Below are 14,839 nucleotides of genomic sequence, written 5' to 3'. Positions count from 1 at the left end.
GCTCAAGTGGACGAACAGGAAGGAATAAATGGTAGGGAGTTTTTCGGAAAAAGATGGACGAACAGGAACGAAAATTTGATTGAAGGATTATGAATATTAAACTCATGATGATTAGAGCCTTTCTAAATCCATCTGAACGTTTGTTGTCCTTGTTTCAATCTTTTATTATCGATGGAAACAAGTTTTGATTTAGGTTTAATTTGTTAATTTCATTGCATGATTTTCCAGATCAACACCGCCATCTCGGCGTTTCAGTTGTTAGTTCTGAGTTCACTTGTTGAATTGAATTGAACTGTTTTTAATTCATAAGAAGCGTACTTGATCTATGTGTGTAATTTATAATTTTATTTACCAATGTGGAGCCTATTATAATTTACCACATACATGGGGGAATATATAATTAAGCATGTTACCTGAACAACCCACTGTTGCAGGTATTTTTCCATAGGTCCAGACTGAACCAAAACATTGATCAGTCCAGCCTAAACGCCACCTCACAAGAAATCACTCCCAGTTCATGCTCTCACATTTTTTTCAAACAAAATATCTTTACTTTTTTCCAGGCTAGCTAGCTCTCCATCATTCAAGGTCATGAGAAACGTCGTTTGTTTTCATACATCCTTTTGTTTATTCTTCTCATCTTTGTGCTAATAGAAATAGGGGTTGACATGGTTCGGTTCGATTCGGAATAAAAACGAAATCAAACCGAATTAAACTGTTTGCTAAATTTAAAATAATTGAACTGAATCGAACTGTTTGCATTTTGAATTGAACCGAATTGTTCTAAACTGAACTGTTCGGAACTGTTATCATTGATGCTATTGAAAAAATATTAACAAAAAACATACGAAATCAAATTTTAGTTGTTGAACCGAACTGAATTGAACTATTTTGAACTGAACCGAACTGTTTCAGTTCAGTTTGAAAATTGTGCGTAATAATTTAGTTTTTTTTAGTTTGGTTCAATTCAGTTCAGTAGTTCAGTTCGAATTTTTGGTTTTTTTTTTCCCACCCCTAAATAGAAGCACCAAAATTGAGGAATCATCATGGATAAATGAAGCACAATATTTGGTTCAGCTTCTGCCCAGCCAAAAGCAATTCTCTACGGTGCCAAAAACAATTCTAGCCAAAAACAACGTGTTTGGTTTGGCTTTTCAGAATTGCTTTTATCCTCCAAAAGCAATTCTCCATGAAGCTACAAATCCTATCTTTTAGCTTTTCTAGAATCAATTATAAACAGTGAATATTATATTTTATTATTACAACATATTATTTTCCTATATTGCCCTTTATCAATTCTCCTTCTTTATCAATTCTCCTTTAGCTATGTCTATTTTAGTAATTATACATTCAAAAGCAATTCTACATAATTGTATCCAAACATAAATCAGTTTGTTTAATCAATTCTACATAATTGTATCCAAACATAAATCAATTCTCTCAGAATCAATTCTGTCAGAATCAATTCTATTAGAATCAATTCTGTCAGAATCAATTATATTCAAAGCTGAACTAAACACACACTATCACGTGAAAGCTATGAGTCATTCAAATTATGATCATGTTTGGCCAAGTAACTGTTTTGTATCCATTAGAAATGATTTCCTATTTTTCATCCTATATTCCACCGACTTCTTATATAGAATCAAAAGTTTTGCTGAATTTTTTTTTCGAACTCATGTTACACGAGTATTTATTAGACAGCAGTGAAGTGGATGGAAAAAATATCTACTAGCTATCGATAATGAGCAATGCTATATATCTAGAAAAAAAACATCAAGAATTCTTCAAGAATAAAGAGCAACCAATCACAATGCACTATTTGCCACAATTCAAGGAGGTGTGACTAAAAAATAGGAAGTAGACAAATAAATCATGCAATTAAAACTTGCCACATGTGTCTTGAAAAATTCTTGATGCTATTTTTCTAGATAAATAGCATTTTCCATCGATAATATGATTGAAATGAAGATAAATACATGCAAACGACAAAGGAGGATAAATTATTATTCTTTTTTTTTGGCAATTATAGTAATTAATTTTCTTAAATGAAAAGCTTAACTTTATTGTACTACTTAATAAAGAACATTGATCATGAGCAAACCCCACTACCTTAACATCTAACAGAATGTCGGGACCATTTGATACTATGTTTGAAGAACAAATAAAGTTTGAAATTTGTGTTAACTTTTGTATATTAATAATCAACCGTGATGTTTGTTTGGACATTTTAATCAATTCTTATAACATTTCTTAAAAAAAAAAAAAAAAATCAATTCTTATAACATTTATTTAACACTTGTTTTTTCTCTCTCTATCTTTCTTCCTACTACATTATCGGTTAATCACATCTATCAACGCTTCATATATTTTTCTGCACACTTAAGCACACAATTTTCGCAAAGTAATTTATGCAAAAAATAGTTTATAAAGATACAATTTTTGTTAATAAGAACTTATAAATTAACATAAAAACTTATTTATTTGTATAAACTACTTTTTATAAACCAAAAAATAATTCATCCAAACGGACGGAAGATTTCCAATCTATCTCTTAAATACCAGCAACTACTACGTTCATTTGTCAAAACAAAACAAAAGAAAAAACAACTACCACAGTCAAAACAAAACAAAAGAAAAAACAACTACCACAAATAAGCAAACTTTAATTTTTGTTTTATATTTTAAAATGTCAAGCTTAAATCTATATCATTCACTCTTAATCAAACGATTACCGATATGATCGGCCACATGAATTTGTTAAAATATTAACGGTAGAGAAAGTGTAAATTTATGCACTTACAAAAACACTACAGATGGAAATAATTTTCTTTAAACAAATAGAAACTATTTTTAACTTCTATAGTATAATAGTGTTCTTAAAGTAATAATACTTTAAAACAAATTATTTACAAATTATGAAAATAATTTTATTTAATCCCTTATTAAAAATAAAATATTTTACTAAATAATTAGTACAAAATAGAATTAAATACCAAGATCTTATGGTATACATCTATTGGGATGTTTAGCACACATTTTCTTTTAACAAATGTTTGTTTTCCTAAAATGCATTTAATTCAAAGTGATTCCACAAGCTTTTGAACAAAAATATGTTTTCATAATTTAATATGATTATTAATTTTTAAAACATACACATGCATATTTAAAAAATATTTTTTGGTCTAAACCAATTTTCCCAAGTTTGATTCAAACATGTACACACTTGGCAATAGTTTAATCTAAACAATATCTATTTGTCAATTTAAGTGATCAAAATGAAGTGGACATCACATGAAATCACCATCAATAAAAGCAATCATATAGTAATATATATAATCCAAAAAATCTCCATAATCACTAACCTGAGCTATTCTTCCATTTCTACTCTCACATTTTTCAACCAAAGCTTTAGCACTTTCCAGGCTGGCTAGTTTTCAATCATTGAAGAGTCATGAGAAATGTGGTTTTGTTTTCATTCATTCTTTTGTTTGCTCTTCTCATCTTTTGTGCTAATAGAACCATCAAAAGTGAAGAAAGAACATGGATAGTAAATGGAGCACAATCTTTTTATTACCATGTCAAAGCTAATGAACATGTTTGGCCAGTAAGTGTTTTGCATCCATTGAAATTATTTCCTTTTGAACACAATATCTTCTACTTTGCTATATAATAATTCTCTCAAGTTTCTATTTCCTTATATAAATGTGTGTGTTATTGTGTATGAAATTTGTACTAATATATGAATTAACATAGAATTTGATTGTTTAATCATTAATAGGATATAAGACTTGAATGGCAAATCATTGTTGGTACCTTGATTGGAATATTTGGAGCTTCATTTGGAAGTGTAGGTGGAGTTGGTGGTGGTGGCATTTTTGTTCCAATGCTAATCTTGATTATTGGATTTGATGCAAAATCAGCCACTGCTATTTCAAAATGTAAGAGCCTCTATAGTTGTTCATGACAAAATCAATAGATCTCCATCATAAACTGATTTTTCTGAATGGATCTTTGATATTGGGATTACTTTGAAAATATTTAAAAAAATGACTTTTTACATTGGTTGAAGTTTTAATCGATGTAAAAAGATGTAAAAAAAATGTTACAAAGTTTAGTCCAATTGGTGACGAGTTCACGCATAACCCACAAGGCCACAAGAGTGTAAGTTCAATTTCCATTTCTGGCATAAAAATCTAGTTAGTGGATAATATGTAAGTACTTCTATCAGTGTCCTCTGAGTTTTGAAGTTTGCTCTGACTCTAGTGAGCATCTGAGCTCCAACCGACCTAAATTTGTTTACGAACTACTTTGGTACTGAAATGGTTTGAGGTTTTGACCATTTATTGTGTTTGTTTTAGGTATGGTTACTGGTGCTGCAATATCGACAGTATTCTTCAATTTGAAGCTAAGGCATCCAACACTTGATATACCAATGATTGACTATGATTTGGTGCTTCTTAATGCACCAGTTATAATTCTTGGTATTAGCATAGGGGTTGTTTTAAGTGTAATATTTGCAGATTGGATGATTACTGTTCTACTAATTATTGTCTTTATAGGTAAATTATACAAGATTTCTACTTCAAAAAGGTCCACTTTAAATTTTTCACTTAGTAACTAATATGGTTGATTTGTTATATTGAGACTACACAGTGACATCAGTGAGGGCTTACTTAAAGGGTCTTGACACATGGAATAAGGAAACCATAATAAAAGAGGTATATCAATACTATATTTTTTAATAGTTTAGGTGATTTTATGTGCATATTCCAAGATCTCAAGTTAAGACTATCAGATTAATTCAAGTGGGTTAATAGATCGTCAATGTTAAAAATTGATTTATAATTACATTTTTAATATTTTCTTTTTCAATCACAGGAGGATGTGAAGCGTTTGGAGTCTAATGGTGAGTGTATATAGGGTCTGTTTGGTAAACACCAAAAAAGAGCTTTTAGCTCTTAACTTCTAACTTATAAGCTCATTTGACAAAAAAAGCTCTGTTTGGTAACACTTTTTGACCATGAGCTTATAGCTTATTTCACGAGCTTATAAACTATTTTTCAGAAGCTATTTCAAGTAGCGTTTGAGCTTATAGCTTATAGCTTCTCATATTTTCTTCCACTTTTACCCCTATTGTTTTATCTAAAATCCATTTTTACCCTTTTATTATAATTTAATTCAAACCTACAATTCTCTAATATACATCCCTCGTTTTTTTTCCCTAATAAATATACATCCCTCGTTATTATTATTATTATTTTGACAAATACATCCCTCGTTATTATTTATCTCACTTGCCTTATGTTGCTGACAATATATATACCTCCATTTATCTTTTGCCTTATGTTGCTGACAATATATACCTCCATTTATCTTCTTTCTTTTTTTTTGACAAAATACCTCCATTTATCTCTCTTGCCTTATGTTGTTGACAAAAAATATATATACCTCCGTTGACAAAAAAATATATATACCTCGTTATACTTAAATAAATTTTTTAGTGAATAAAATTTAATTTACAATATAAAAGATATATTAAATTTATAAATTTCAATTACTTTTTAAAAAACAAAATTGAATTAAGAATTCCTGAATATTTAAATATCAAGTTATATAAACTTTATATTTTGAATTAATAATACCCTTTTATGTCATTTTACATTTATCAGCTAGTTAAACCGCTAATTTTACCAAACACTTCAACTAGCTTATCAGTCATCAGTAATCAGCTAACTTATCAGCTAAAAGCTATCAGCTAACTTATCAGTTATCCGCTATTTTTACCAAAGCCATAATATATATTATTGGTTTTCAGTCAAACCACATGGTCACAAGATACAAACTTAATAGATATGTATCAATTAATTATTAATCATTATGATATTGTCATTTTCTTCCAGCTGCTACAAGTGAAGATGTGGAGTACAAGTATTTGCCTAGTTGTCCAGATGATGGACCTGAAAAGGAAATTAAACAAGTATGTCCATATTTTAATATTGTTTTTTCTTTATATAGTTTAATAATCATTTCTTAGATGTAATACTTAAATCATATTTGGACATAAATGATTTAAATATTACGTTTAAGATGCATTTCTTTCTTTGTAAAAAAACAAAAAACTTATATGCGGCTATGCATGTAGGTAACCGTAATCCAGGGGACCATTCTTAGCAATATTCGTTGGAAGGAATTTGGACTTCTTTGTTTTGTTTGGTTTTCTGTCCTTCTCTTACAGATTGCCAAGGTAAATTCCAAATCCAGATTCTCTACTGTTGGAATATTCTAAAACCATAGAGTCAATACTTCGGTGATCGTTGGATTAAGATTGACGATCCAGATTTCTAGCTCAGTATTTTGGTTTTTCGAACAAAAATACAAAATTTGTATGTTTTGTGAATTGTCCAATCTGAAACCAACGGTCATTAATGTACTGATTGGACAGGTGCAAGGTTATTCCAACTACGAGGAGCCTATTTTTGTAATTTTCTTTGTAGAAGTCATGGTTTTAAATTGTGGTCGCATCACGATCTTGATATTACGGAAAAGCATAATCAAATACGACTTCAGTTGTTGTCGCAGAGATATAAAAAACTATCATATTGTGTCTTACATCGTGGTCGCAGATTTTTTTTAGAACTTTTACCATTAATGTATTCTCTCCCTTTTTTCCTATATGAACTAATCATTAAAAGGATTCACTTTTCAACAGAATTATACAACTAGATGTTCAATCACATTCTGGATATTTACTTTCTTACAGGTAACTTTGTACACTTTCTTTTACTGTGTCAAATAATGTGACTTAATTTGATCCCTACTATGTCAAATTTACTGTAAATTTTGTTTTATAGATACCAGTTACTGTAGGGGTTTCTCTATACCAAGCAACATGCTTATATCAAGGGAAGAAGATTACTATTTCCAAACAAGATCATGGCACACATTGGCCTTTGCACCTTCTAGCTCTATCACTTTCTTGTTCCTTGCTAGCTGGAATTTTGGGTGGACTTCTTGGTGTAGGTAGTGGATTTGTCATGGGCCCTTTGTTTATTGAATTGGGAATTGCTCCACAGGTAAATTCTAGTAGAATACTATGCATTTTCACTTGCATTCATTTTTTTTACTGGCCTAATAATGATCATAGCATGGCATTCCTAAAATAATGTTAATTATTGAATGCAAATTCAATGGTTGCATTATTTTCATGTAATGATATTCTTGAGTTAGGGCCCTCATAGGAGAGTGTCACACACACTAAGGATTGAGAAGCGGAAAATTACGTGTTTGAATCCGCGTCCCTTCGTATCAAATATTCCTACGGTCTTTCAGCATTTGAGCTATACTTACGAGACCAATCCTACTACTAGTATATTCTATATATCATCACATAAATTGATCAAAATATAGTTATCTTATCTTATATTTCATAATCTTGCAGTTAGCAAGTGCCTCAGCCTCATTAGGAATGACATTCACAGCATCTATATCTGTTGCACAGTATTACCTCTTGAAACGTTTTCCTGTTCCTTATGGTAATTAAAATTAAACTTCATCTTTCACATTTTTATAAATATACATATGCTCATAAAATTCAACTATGTATACTTTTCAAGTAATATACTAACATGTATTTTTCATCTTGCTTTGCAGCTCTCTACCTTACCCTTGTGTCTACCATTGCAGCATACATAGGACAGAAAATCATTGACAAACTTGTCAATATCTTTCAAAGGGCTTCCTTGATTATCTTTGTCTTATCCTTCACAATTCTTGTTAGTGCAATTGCACTAGGTGAGTAATTGCCATGTTTGTTTTAACTATATTAAGAGAATGTTATATGATCAAATAATTTAAATTGTGTATGTCAAATATTCTAGACATCGCGAAAAATTGCAAACATACTAAGCAATTAAAGCGGCAGCAATTGCAGACGCAATGTGGTTGCAGACGCCTCCAAAACTTCTATAGAATTTGTTTCTAGACATATACATGCAATTGATGTGACTAAAATTGTAGTTGCGATGTGATTGCAGAGGCCTCTAAAAACGTCATAATAATCACGTTGCGGAGAAAAATATGACGATTGCTAATTAATTTTTACATTTTAAACCTTCATTTCACTATGCATTTCTCTAAGAAAACTACTTGCTTGCAACATGACTTTCACTTGTATGGTTGTCTATAGGTGGAGTAGGAATATCACGCATGATTCAGAGGATTCAGAATAATGAATACATGGGATTTGAGGAGTTTTGCTACTAGTATATGATGAATTTAATCTTGTTTATGATGAATTTTTGCTACTAGCATATATGATGCATAGAGATTCATGTATTTATCTAAGTTTTGGCGTTATTGTTTGCCTTCTCCACACACGAAGAGCCTTCAAAGGCTATTAATTATATATTAGAGTGGAAGCTTTGAATTTGGTCTGTCCACATGAGATGTGTCGTCTCATTATGCATAAATTATAAAAAATTAAATAAATAAGTTTTTAGTCCTTATAAAATTAGGAATTTTTAAGTTTAGTCCTTACTTAATTTTAATAGTTTTTAATTTTGTTTAATTATCCTTAAACACATAAATTTTTGAACGATTTTTCAAAGACACGTTTGGAACATTATCAAAGGTTCATTTACTAAAGTTTAGAATTTTTTAACATGAGATGAATTAAATATGATTTGGACGTAAAAATCAATTTTTTTTCAGATAAACTTTTTTTTTAGGGATTCAGATAAACTTTTAGTAACACTCTTAACATATCTACAAAAAATTGTTTAAAAATTCGTATAATTAAACAAATTTGGATTTAGAAATGACTAAAACTGAGCGCAAGAATTTTTTATAGAGACTAAAAAAACTATTAAAATAAAGTAAGGAATAAACTTAAAATATCTCAATTTTATAGGGATCAGAAACATATCTAATAAAAAAATATTTAACCAAAAGAATATTAGAGAGGCGATTGTTGTTTTGAGAACTAAAATTCTATGAAAAAGGTGCAATAAAATATGAGCTAAGTTTTGAGTCAAATAAGTTGTCTAAAATGACATTTACATGTTGTATATGTAGACAAGTATTTAAGAGCCTAAATCTTATCAACAATGATCGTGACCAATTAGAAAAAAATGATCGTGACCAATTAAAATTGGACTCTAATTGTATTTACTCGTTTAAAATTAAAATTGTGGTCGTGTGTGAGCTTGTGGCTTGCCTAGCAATTCCATGTTATGCGGCTATTTTTGTTGTGCATGAACATTGAGCACTACCTTGGTAGTGCCCCTGGAAAATAGTTGTCGTGCCTAAGGTGTTTCTTTTAAATTAAATTAATTTGAAACTATAAAGAGCAGTGCTATATTGACATCCAAAAACTAACAACCTAGCCCACACCGTATCACTTTCATAAAGCAATTCAAGCTGACACGGATTTTGAGGTAACATAAAATGATTAAAAAAATCAATTTGTCCTAGTAAACCGTATCAACATACGGTGTGAACAACTTAAAGGTTGTTCATTTATCATTCCTAAACTATAAATGGGCTCACTTGTAGCTAGGGCTGGAAATGAGTCGAGTCGAGTCGAACCTGTCTGAGCTCGACTCGACTCGATAAGAATTGGTTCGGCTCGAAACTCGACTCGAGTTCAATACGAACTTTTTGTTAAGCTCGAGTTCGGCTCGTTTAAAGTTCACGAACAGTTCGGCTCGACTCGTTAGGTTCAACTCGTCGGCTCAAATCAAATAATTAAAATGCCAACTTTTTTTATAGATATTTTGACCTTTCAATTCTTTTAAAAAAGTATATATTAAAATAAATTAAAAGCTCTCACGCAAATTATAAACTTGGGTTCTAAAATATAATTATTTGACCCAGCGTTGTTTTAACTAGCATGCTACTGTTGAATCTTAATACTATGAAGTTGGGTCACTCTTCTTTATATACAGTTAGTCTAATCTCTATTGTTTCAAACCCACCGATGTGGGACTATTTTATCTTGTGTAAAAGCTTAGACTATTGACAATGCATAAGCTGTTAACTTTCAAAAAAAAAAAAAAAAAACTTTCAATGTAAAACTTTTTTCACCATTTATTATTAAATGAGACCACTCTTATTTTACTATTGTTGGGCATAATTCTTTTTACGTTTCCGAAAAAACTTAAAATTATTATTAGAACATACCACCAACCAGCAAATTTGTGCATATAAGAGAGACAATATCCAACTAAATTAAACGATTAAAATTGAGAATATACTCAAAATATTCTTCCACTTTCAAACCTATATATGTATGTGTGTGTGTGTGTATATATATATATATATATATATATATATATATTATCGAGCCAACTCATGAACCAATCGAGTCGAACTACATATAGCTCAAGTTCGGCTCATTTATTTAACGAACTTAATTTTCAGCTCAAGTTCAGCTCATTTGGTTCTTGAACCAAGTTCAACGAGTTAATTGTCGAGTCGAGTTCCGAACTATATTCGAGTTGGTTCGGTTCATTGCCAGCCCTACTTGTAGCTGAAAAAGATTCAGCTACATTGACTTTAACTATCTTTCAGTTTGACTCGATTTACATTCACCTGTTTAAGGGTCATGTTAAATTGTCTAAGGGCACATGTTAAAGAACCTAAAAAGATCAATTTTACATTGGAAAACATAATATTTTAACTTTTAAGAAGTTGACTGCACAATTTTTAATATATATATATATTTCTATAATTAGTTCCTTAACATGTGCCCTTGAGGGCACAAGTTAGCATTTGTCATAGTTTAATTGTATACTCCATTCCTTTTTAGTATAAGAATAGTTTACAAAAATCGCAGGTATTAAGAAAAGTGTTTGCAGTAATAAATTTATCATAAATATATGTTATTGTTACCTAATTAACTTTTGTCTATAAAAATATTTAATGTTAACTTTTCATATTTCAAATAAATGTATTTGAAAAAAGAGTAATAAATGTATTTAATTTTTTTTTTAAAGTAGTCTTTTAAAAGGAGTGGAGGGAGTATAACATTAGACCATTTTAGAGCAACACACTATCCCCACCTTCTAGAAAGGTTTGAAGACGAAGTTCAATCATGCGGTAAAACAAGATGAAAAATAAGTTCATGAAAGTTTGTAATACTCATGATGACCGTCTCCAAAATAAAAACACACCTCCTCAAATTTTATGAATATGTGAATCGATTCACTAAAACTTTATGTTTGTATGAATCGATTCACTATTCATTTTTCAGTTTGACTAAATAGATTTAGTCGTATTTTCAGTATTTTTTTAACAAGTTCATTCCTTCTATTCTTAAAAACTTTAAGTCATAACACCATTTTTCAATGGCATTAAATTTCTTCACTCTCTTTTCTTATACACTCGTTTCCTTCATCTCTTTGAAAACACTTAGAAATTGTTTGTGATTTGAGAATATTTGAGTTACTTAGATTATATTGAATCTTTGTACATTAGAGCGCGATTTCCTCAAGGTTCTAATATGGGGAAAATTGGCTACCAAAAGTAAAGGATTGTGATCCTTTCACCTCAATTGAGAATTGTGGTTGGTCATTCAAATTGTTCATCTTGGAATCAAAATCTTGTCAATATTCAAAGGAGGCTCAATGGTTTAGTTGCTCATAGCCTTAGCCAAGGGTGATTCCTGTAAAGATTTAAAGTAAATTCTTGAGATCAAGAATTGGATTCATCACCACAAAGATCGTCGAAAGATTGAAGTTCAAGGTTGAAGCTTCAAGTATCAAGGAACAATTTTTGGTATAAACATTGTATTAAACACTTGTCATTTGCTATTGAAAGAACTTAATCGACTTAGTCATTGGTATTAGATAAGCCCATTAGCGAAGATGGTGTGGGTGAACCGCTATATATCTATGTGTTCTTCGGGTAGCACTTTGGTGTCATTAATGACACTGTGCCATTAAATCTGGACCACACAAATACAATGTCATTGCATCTGGGCCACACAACACATCTATCTTGGTGCCATTAATGGCCCAGATTTAATGGCACGGTGCCATTAATGGCACCAAAGTGCTACCCGTGTTCTTCCTCTTTATATTTATTAACTCTTTCATTTTTATAACCAACTAGAACATCGACCCGTGCGACGCACGGGTCCAACCAACAAAGAAAAGCGACGAATAAGTTATATCATCTAATTGGGTTGTAATTTTGTATTACATAATTAGTATTAAGTTGACATCGTTAGAGTATGTCATCATTAAAGTACAAATAAGAGACATGAACAATTTATGCAAACACGTTCTTGGATTTACATGGACAATTGACAAAGCAAATTTTTACTACATTAGAATATATAACTATCTTTGATTTTTATAAAGTCTAAATGGGAATGAAGATAGTGGAGGTCAGATGTTTGAGACATGCTAACCTCTAAGGCTTAAGAGAGGTTACACGTTCATTCAACATTATGTTACTTAAAATAAATGGTTTCAAACATATACATTCAATCATAGTCAGGTGTGCTTTACCATATAACCAACTAACTTACATTAAAAAAGGATAACTAATGATAGAAAAGTATGTTGGCCATTTTCGTATTGAAATTCCATATGGATGCATGTTAAAACCATAAAATAAGTTGAACTTTTTAAAACTTGATTGTACTATTAATGTATCCAAACTTTGTTAAACTTATTTAAATTTTGAGTATTAAACTATATAGCTTTGCTTCTATCTCAGTCTGTTTGATGTCTTATAACTTTGATTCTATCTCTTAAAATCATAAAATAAGTTGAACTTATTTAAATTTGAGTATTAACGATGTATCCAAACTTTATTTAACTTATTTAAATTTTGTTTACGCTATGTCAACGCATAATTTTTTTTGTCTTTTATATTTTCTTCTAACACTATATCAGATAGAATAATTTGCAAATACACTATATTATACTGAATCAAAATATAGGTGGACATATAACTTAACGCAAAAAAGACATATTCATTAGATTTTCTGAGGATAAGGAAACATCTTACACGTTACTGAAAACATAAAACAAAAATACATCTCTAAATCATCATTGGTAAGTATGAGATTAAAAACAGAAACAACTTAAAAACATATAAGAAAAATACATAGAACTAACCACATCTGAATCTCGTGTAATACAATTAAAATTTGATTTTACCTACAACTTGAAAAACCCCAATTAGAAATTTTTAAAACATGGGTTGACTCAAAGAAAATATGGTGTATCTAAAATACCTCAAAAAAAAACACACACATTTCCTTGACTATGCTGACCCATGAGAGGGTGAAGATGATTTCTGCTGAGGCGGTTAAGCTTTAATAATAAGAGATAAACATGAGCATATGAATGACATTCATTGCGTGACAAAGGGTTAGAAGGTCAAATGTTAGAATTTATTGCGTGGTAAAAGAGTATTTAAAAGATTGATCTTAAAGAAGAAGGTCAAACAATTGCATTTAAATGAGGATAAATTTTTTGGATTTGATGTGAATGAAATTCATTGCGTGACAAAGGGGTGAGAAGGCCAAATGTTAGAATTTATTGTGTGGTAAAGGAGCATTTAAGAGATTGATCTTAAAGAAGAATGTCAAACAATTGCATTTAAACGAGGAGATAATTTTCAGATTTGATATGAATGATAAAAGTGCATTTAATGAATGGCAAAGGAGTGAGAAGGTCAAATGTGAGAATTCGAAATGCTTTAAGGACATTTAAATGAGAATTTCAAATGATCGAATTTGAAATGAATGACATTTATTGCATGACAAAAGAGTGAGTAGGTCAAATCTCCGAATTTATTGCATTGAAATGGGAGGGAAAAAGCTTGGTAAAAATTAGGGTTAGAGATTGCTTGACCAGACAAGCTTTAGAAACAAAGATAATTTGACTTGAAACATATTATTTTAATTTGCAATATCGTTTATTTTTTAAAAAAAATTATTTAATGCATTTCTTTTATTTGAACCGTGTTTATTTTTTTGAAACCATATTATTGAAAATTTGCAACCATATTATCTTATTTTCCAACCGTGTTCTATTATTGAAATGTTGCAACCATACTATTTTATTTTTCAAACAACTGTGTCCTTAAATGAAATGAATTGCCAAACAACCTGAATTTAAATGAATTTATGACGTGTATTAAGGGTTTAAATGAAATGAATTGTCAAACAACCGGAATTTAAATGTATTTATGACGTGTATTAAGGGTGAAGAGGTCAAACCTGGAATTAATGCGTTAGAAATGGGAGGGAAAATGCTAGGTTAATTTTAGGGTTAGGGTTAGCTTGACCTGACAAGCTTTAGTAAGTAAGATTAATTCAATCTAGGTGCTGAATTTTTTCCTTCTAAAACCTAATTTTTGTTAGATTGTTACCCAAATTGAAAATTGAATCTCATTTTTTTTCGAAAGAGAAAATTGAATCTCATTCAATTTTTATTAGAAAGGTTTTTGAGATTCCATTCACTCGCCTTGAGAACCAACTTGACCATTTTATATCGATCCAATACTAATATAACAATAAATTAGATGCAAGTTAACATAGGTTCAGTTTAAAATGGACCCATGCAAATTTTGGTTCATCATGGACCTATTTTTTTTGACAGCTTGATTAGATTATATACCATATCTTATCATAGTCTGCACATATCAAATCTAGCCCCAACTCTATATCTTCTCTCTCTATCTCACTCTGTTCCCGTATGCTAAGAAACTAATACAATTTTTCTTCTCATTTTTCCCCCTCCAACCCAATAGTTCATCATTCATGGCTAACCAAAGATTAATCCAAAAATTAAAAAACTTGAGAGTAAAATCAGTACAG

General features: G+C 30.3%; 1 protein-coding gene across 1 annotated transcript; it reads left to right on the top strand.

Annotated features, from left to right (window-relative positions):
* The first annotated feature begins 3,362 nt into the window (after window positions 1-3,362).
* On the top strand, window positions 3,363-8,428 carry LOC146952946 (sulfite exporter TauE/SafE family protein 3-like). The gene is made up of 12 exons (XM_085707172.1): window positions 3,363-3,607; window positions 3,782-3,941; window positions 4,362-4,562; window positions 4,657-4,721; window positions 4,882-4,909; window positions 5,904-5,980; window positions 6,146-6,247; window positions 6,713-6,763; window positions 6,855-7,076; window positions 7,442-7,535; window positions 7,654-7,794; window positions 8,189-8,428. The coding sequence occupies exons 1-12, from the start codon at window positions 3,455-3,457 to the stop codon at window positions 8,263-8,265; spliced, it is 1,371 nt and encodes a 456-aa protein (XP_085563298.1). The 5' UTR covers window positions 3,363-3,454; the 3' UTR covers window positions 8,266-8,428.
* The last annotated feature ends 6,411 nt before the right edge of the window (window positions 8,429-14,839 follow it).

Source organism: Medicago sativa, chromosome 1 (genome assembly GCF_051527215.1).
Source record: "Medicago sativa cultivar Bolivia chromosome 1, Bolivia_mono, whole genome shotgun sequence".
Lineage (NCBI taxonomy): Eukaryota > Viridiplantae > Streptophyta > Magnoliopsida > Fabales > Fabaceae > Medicago > Medicago sativa.
The sequence above is the reverse complement of the archived record's forward strand: the minus strand, read 5'-3'. Positions and strand labels throughout refer to the sequence as shown.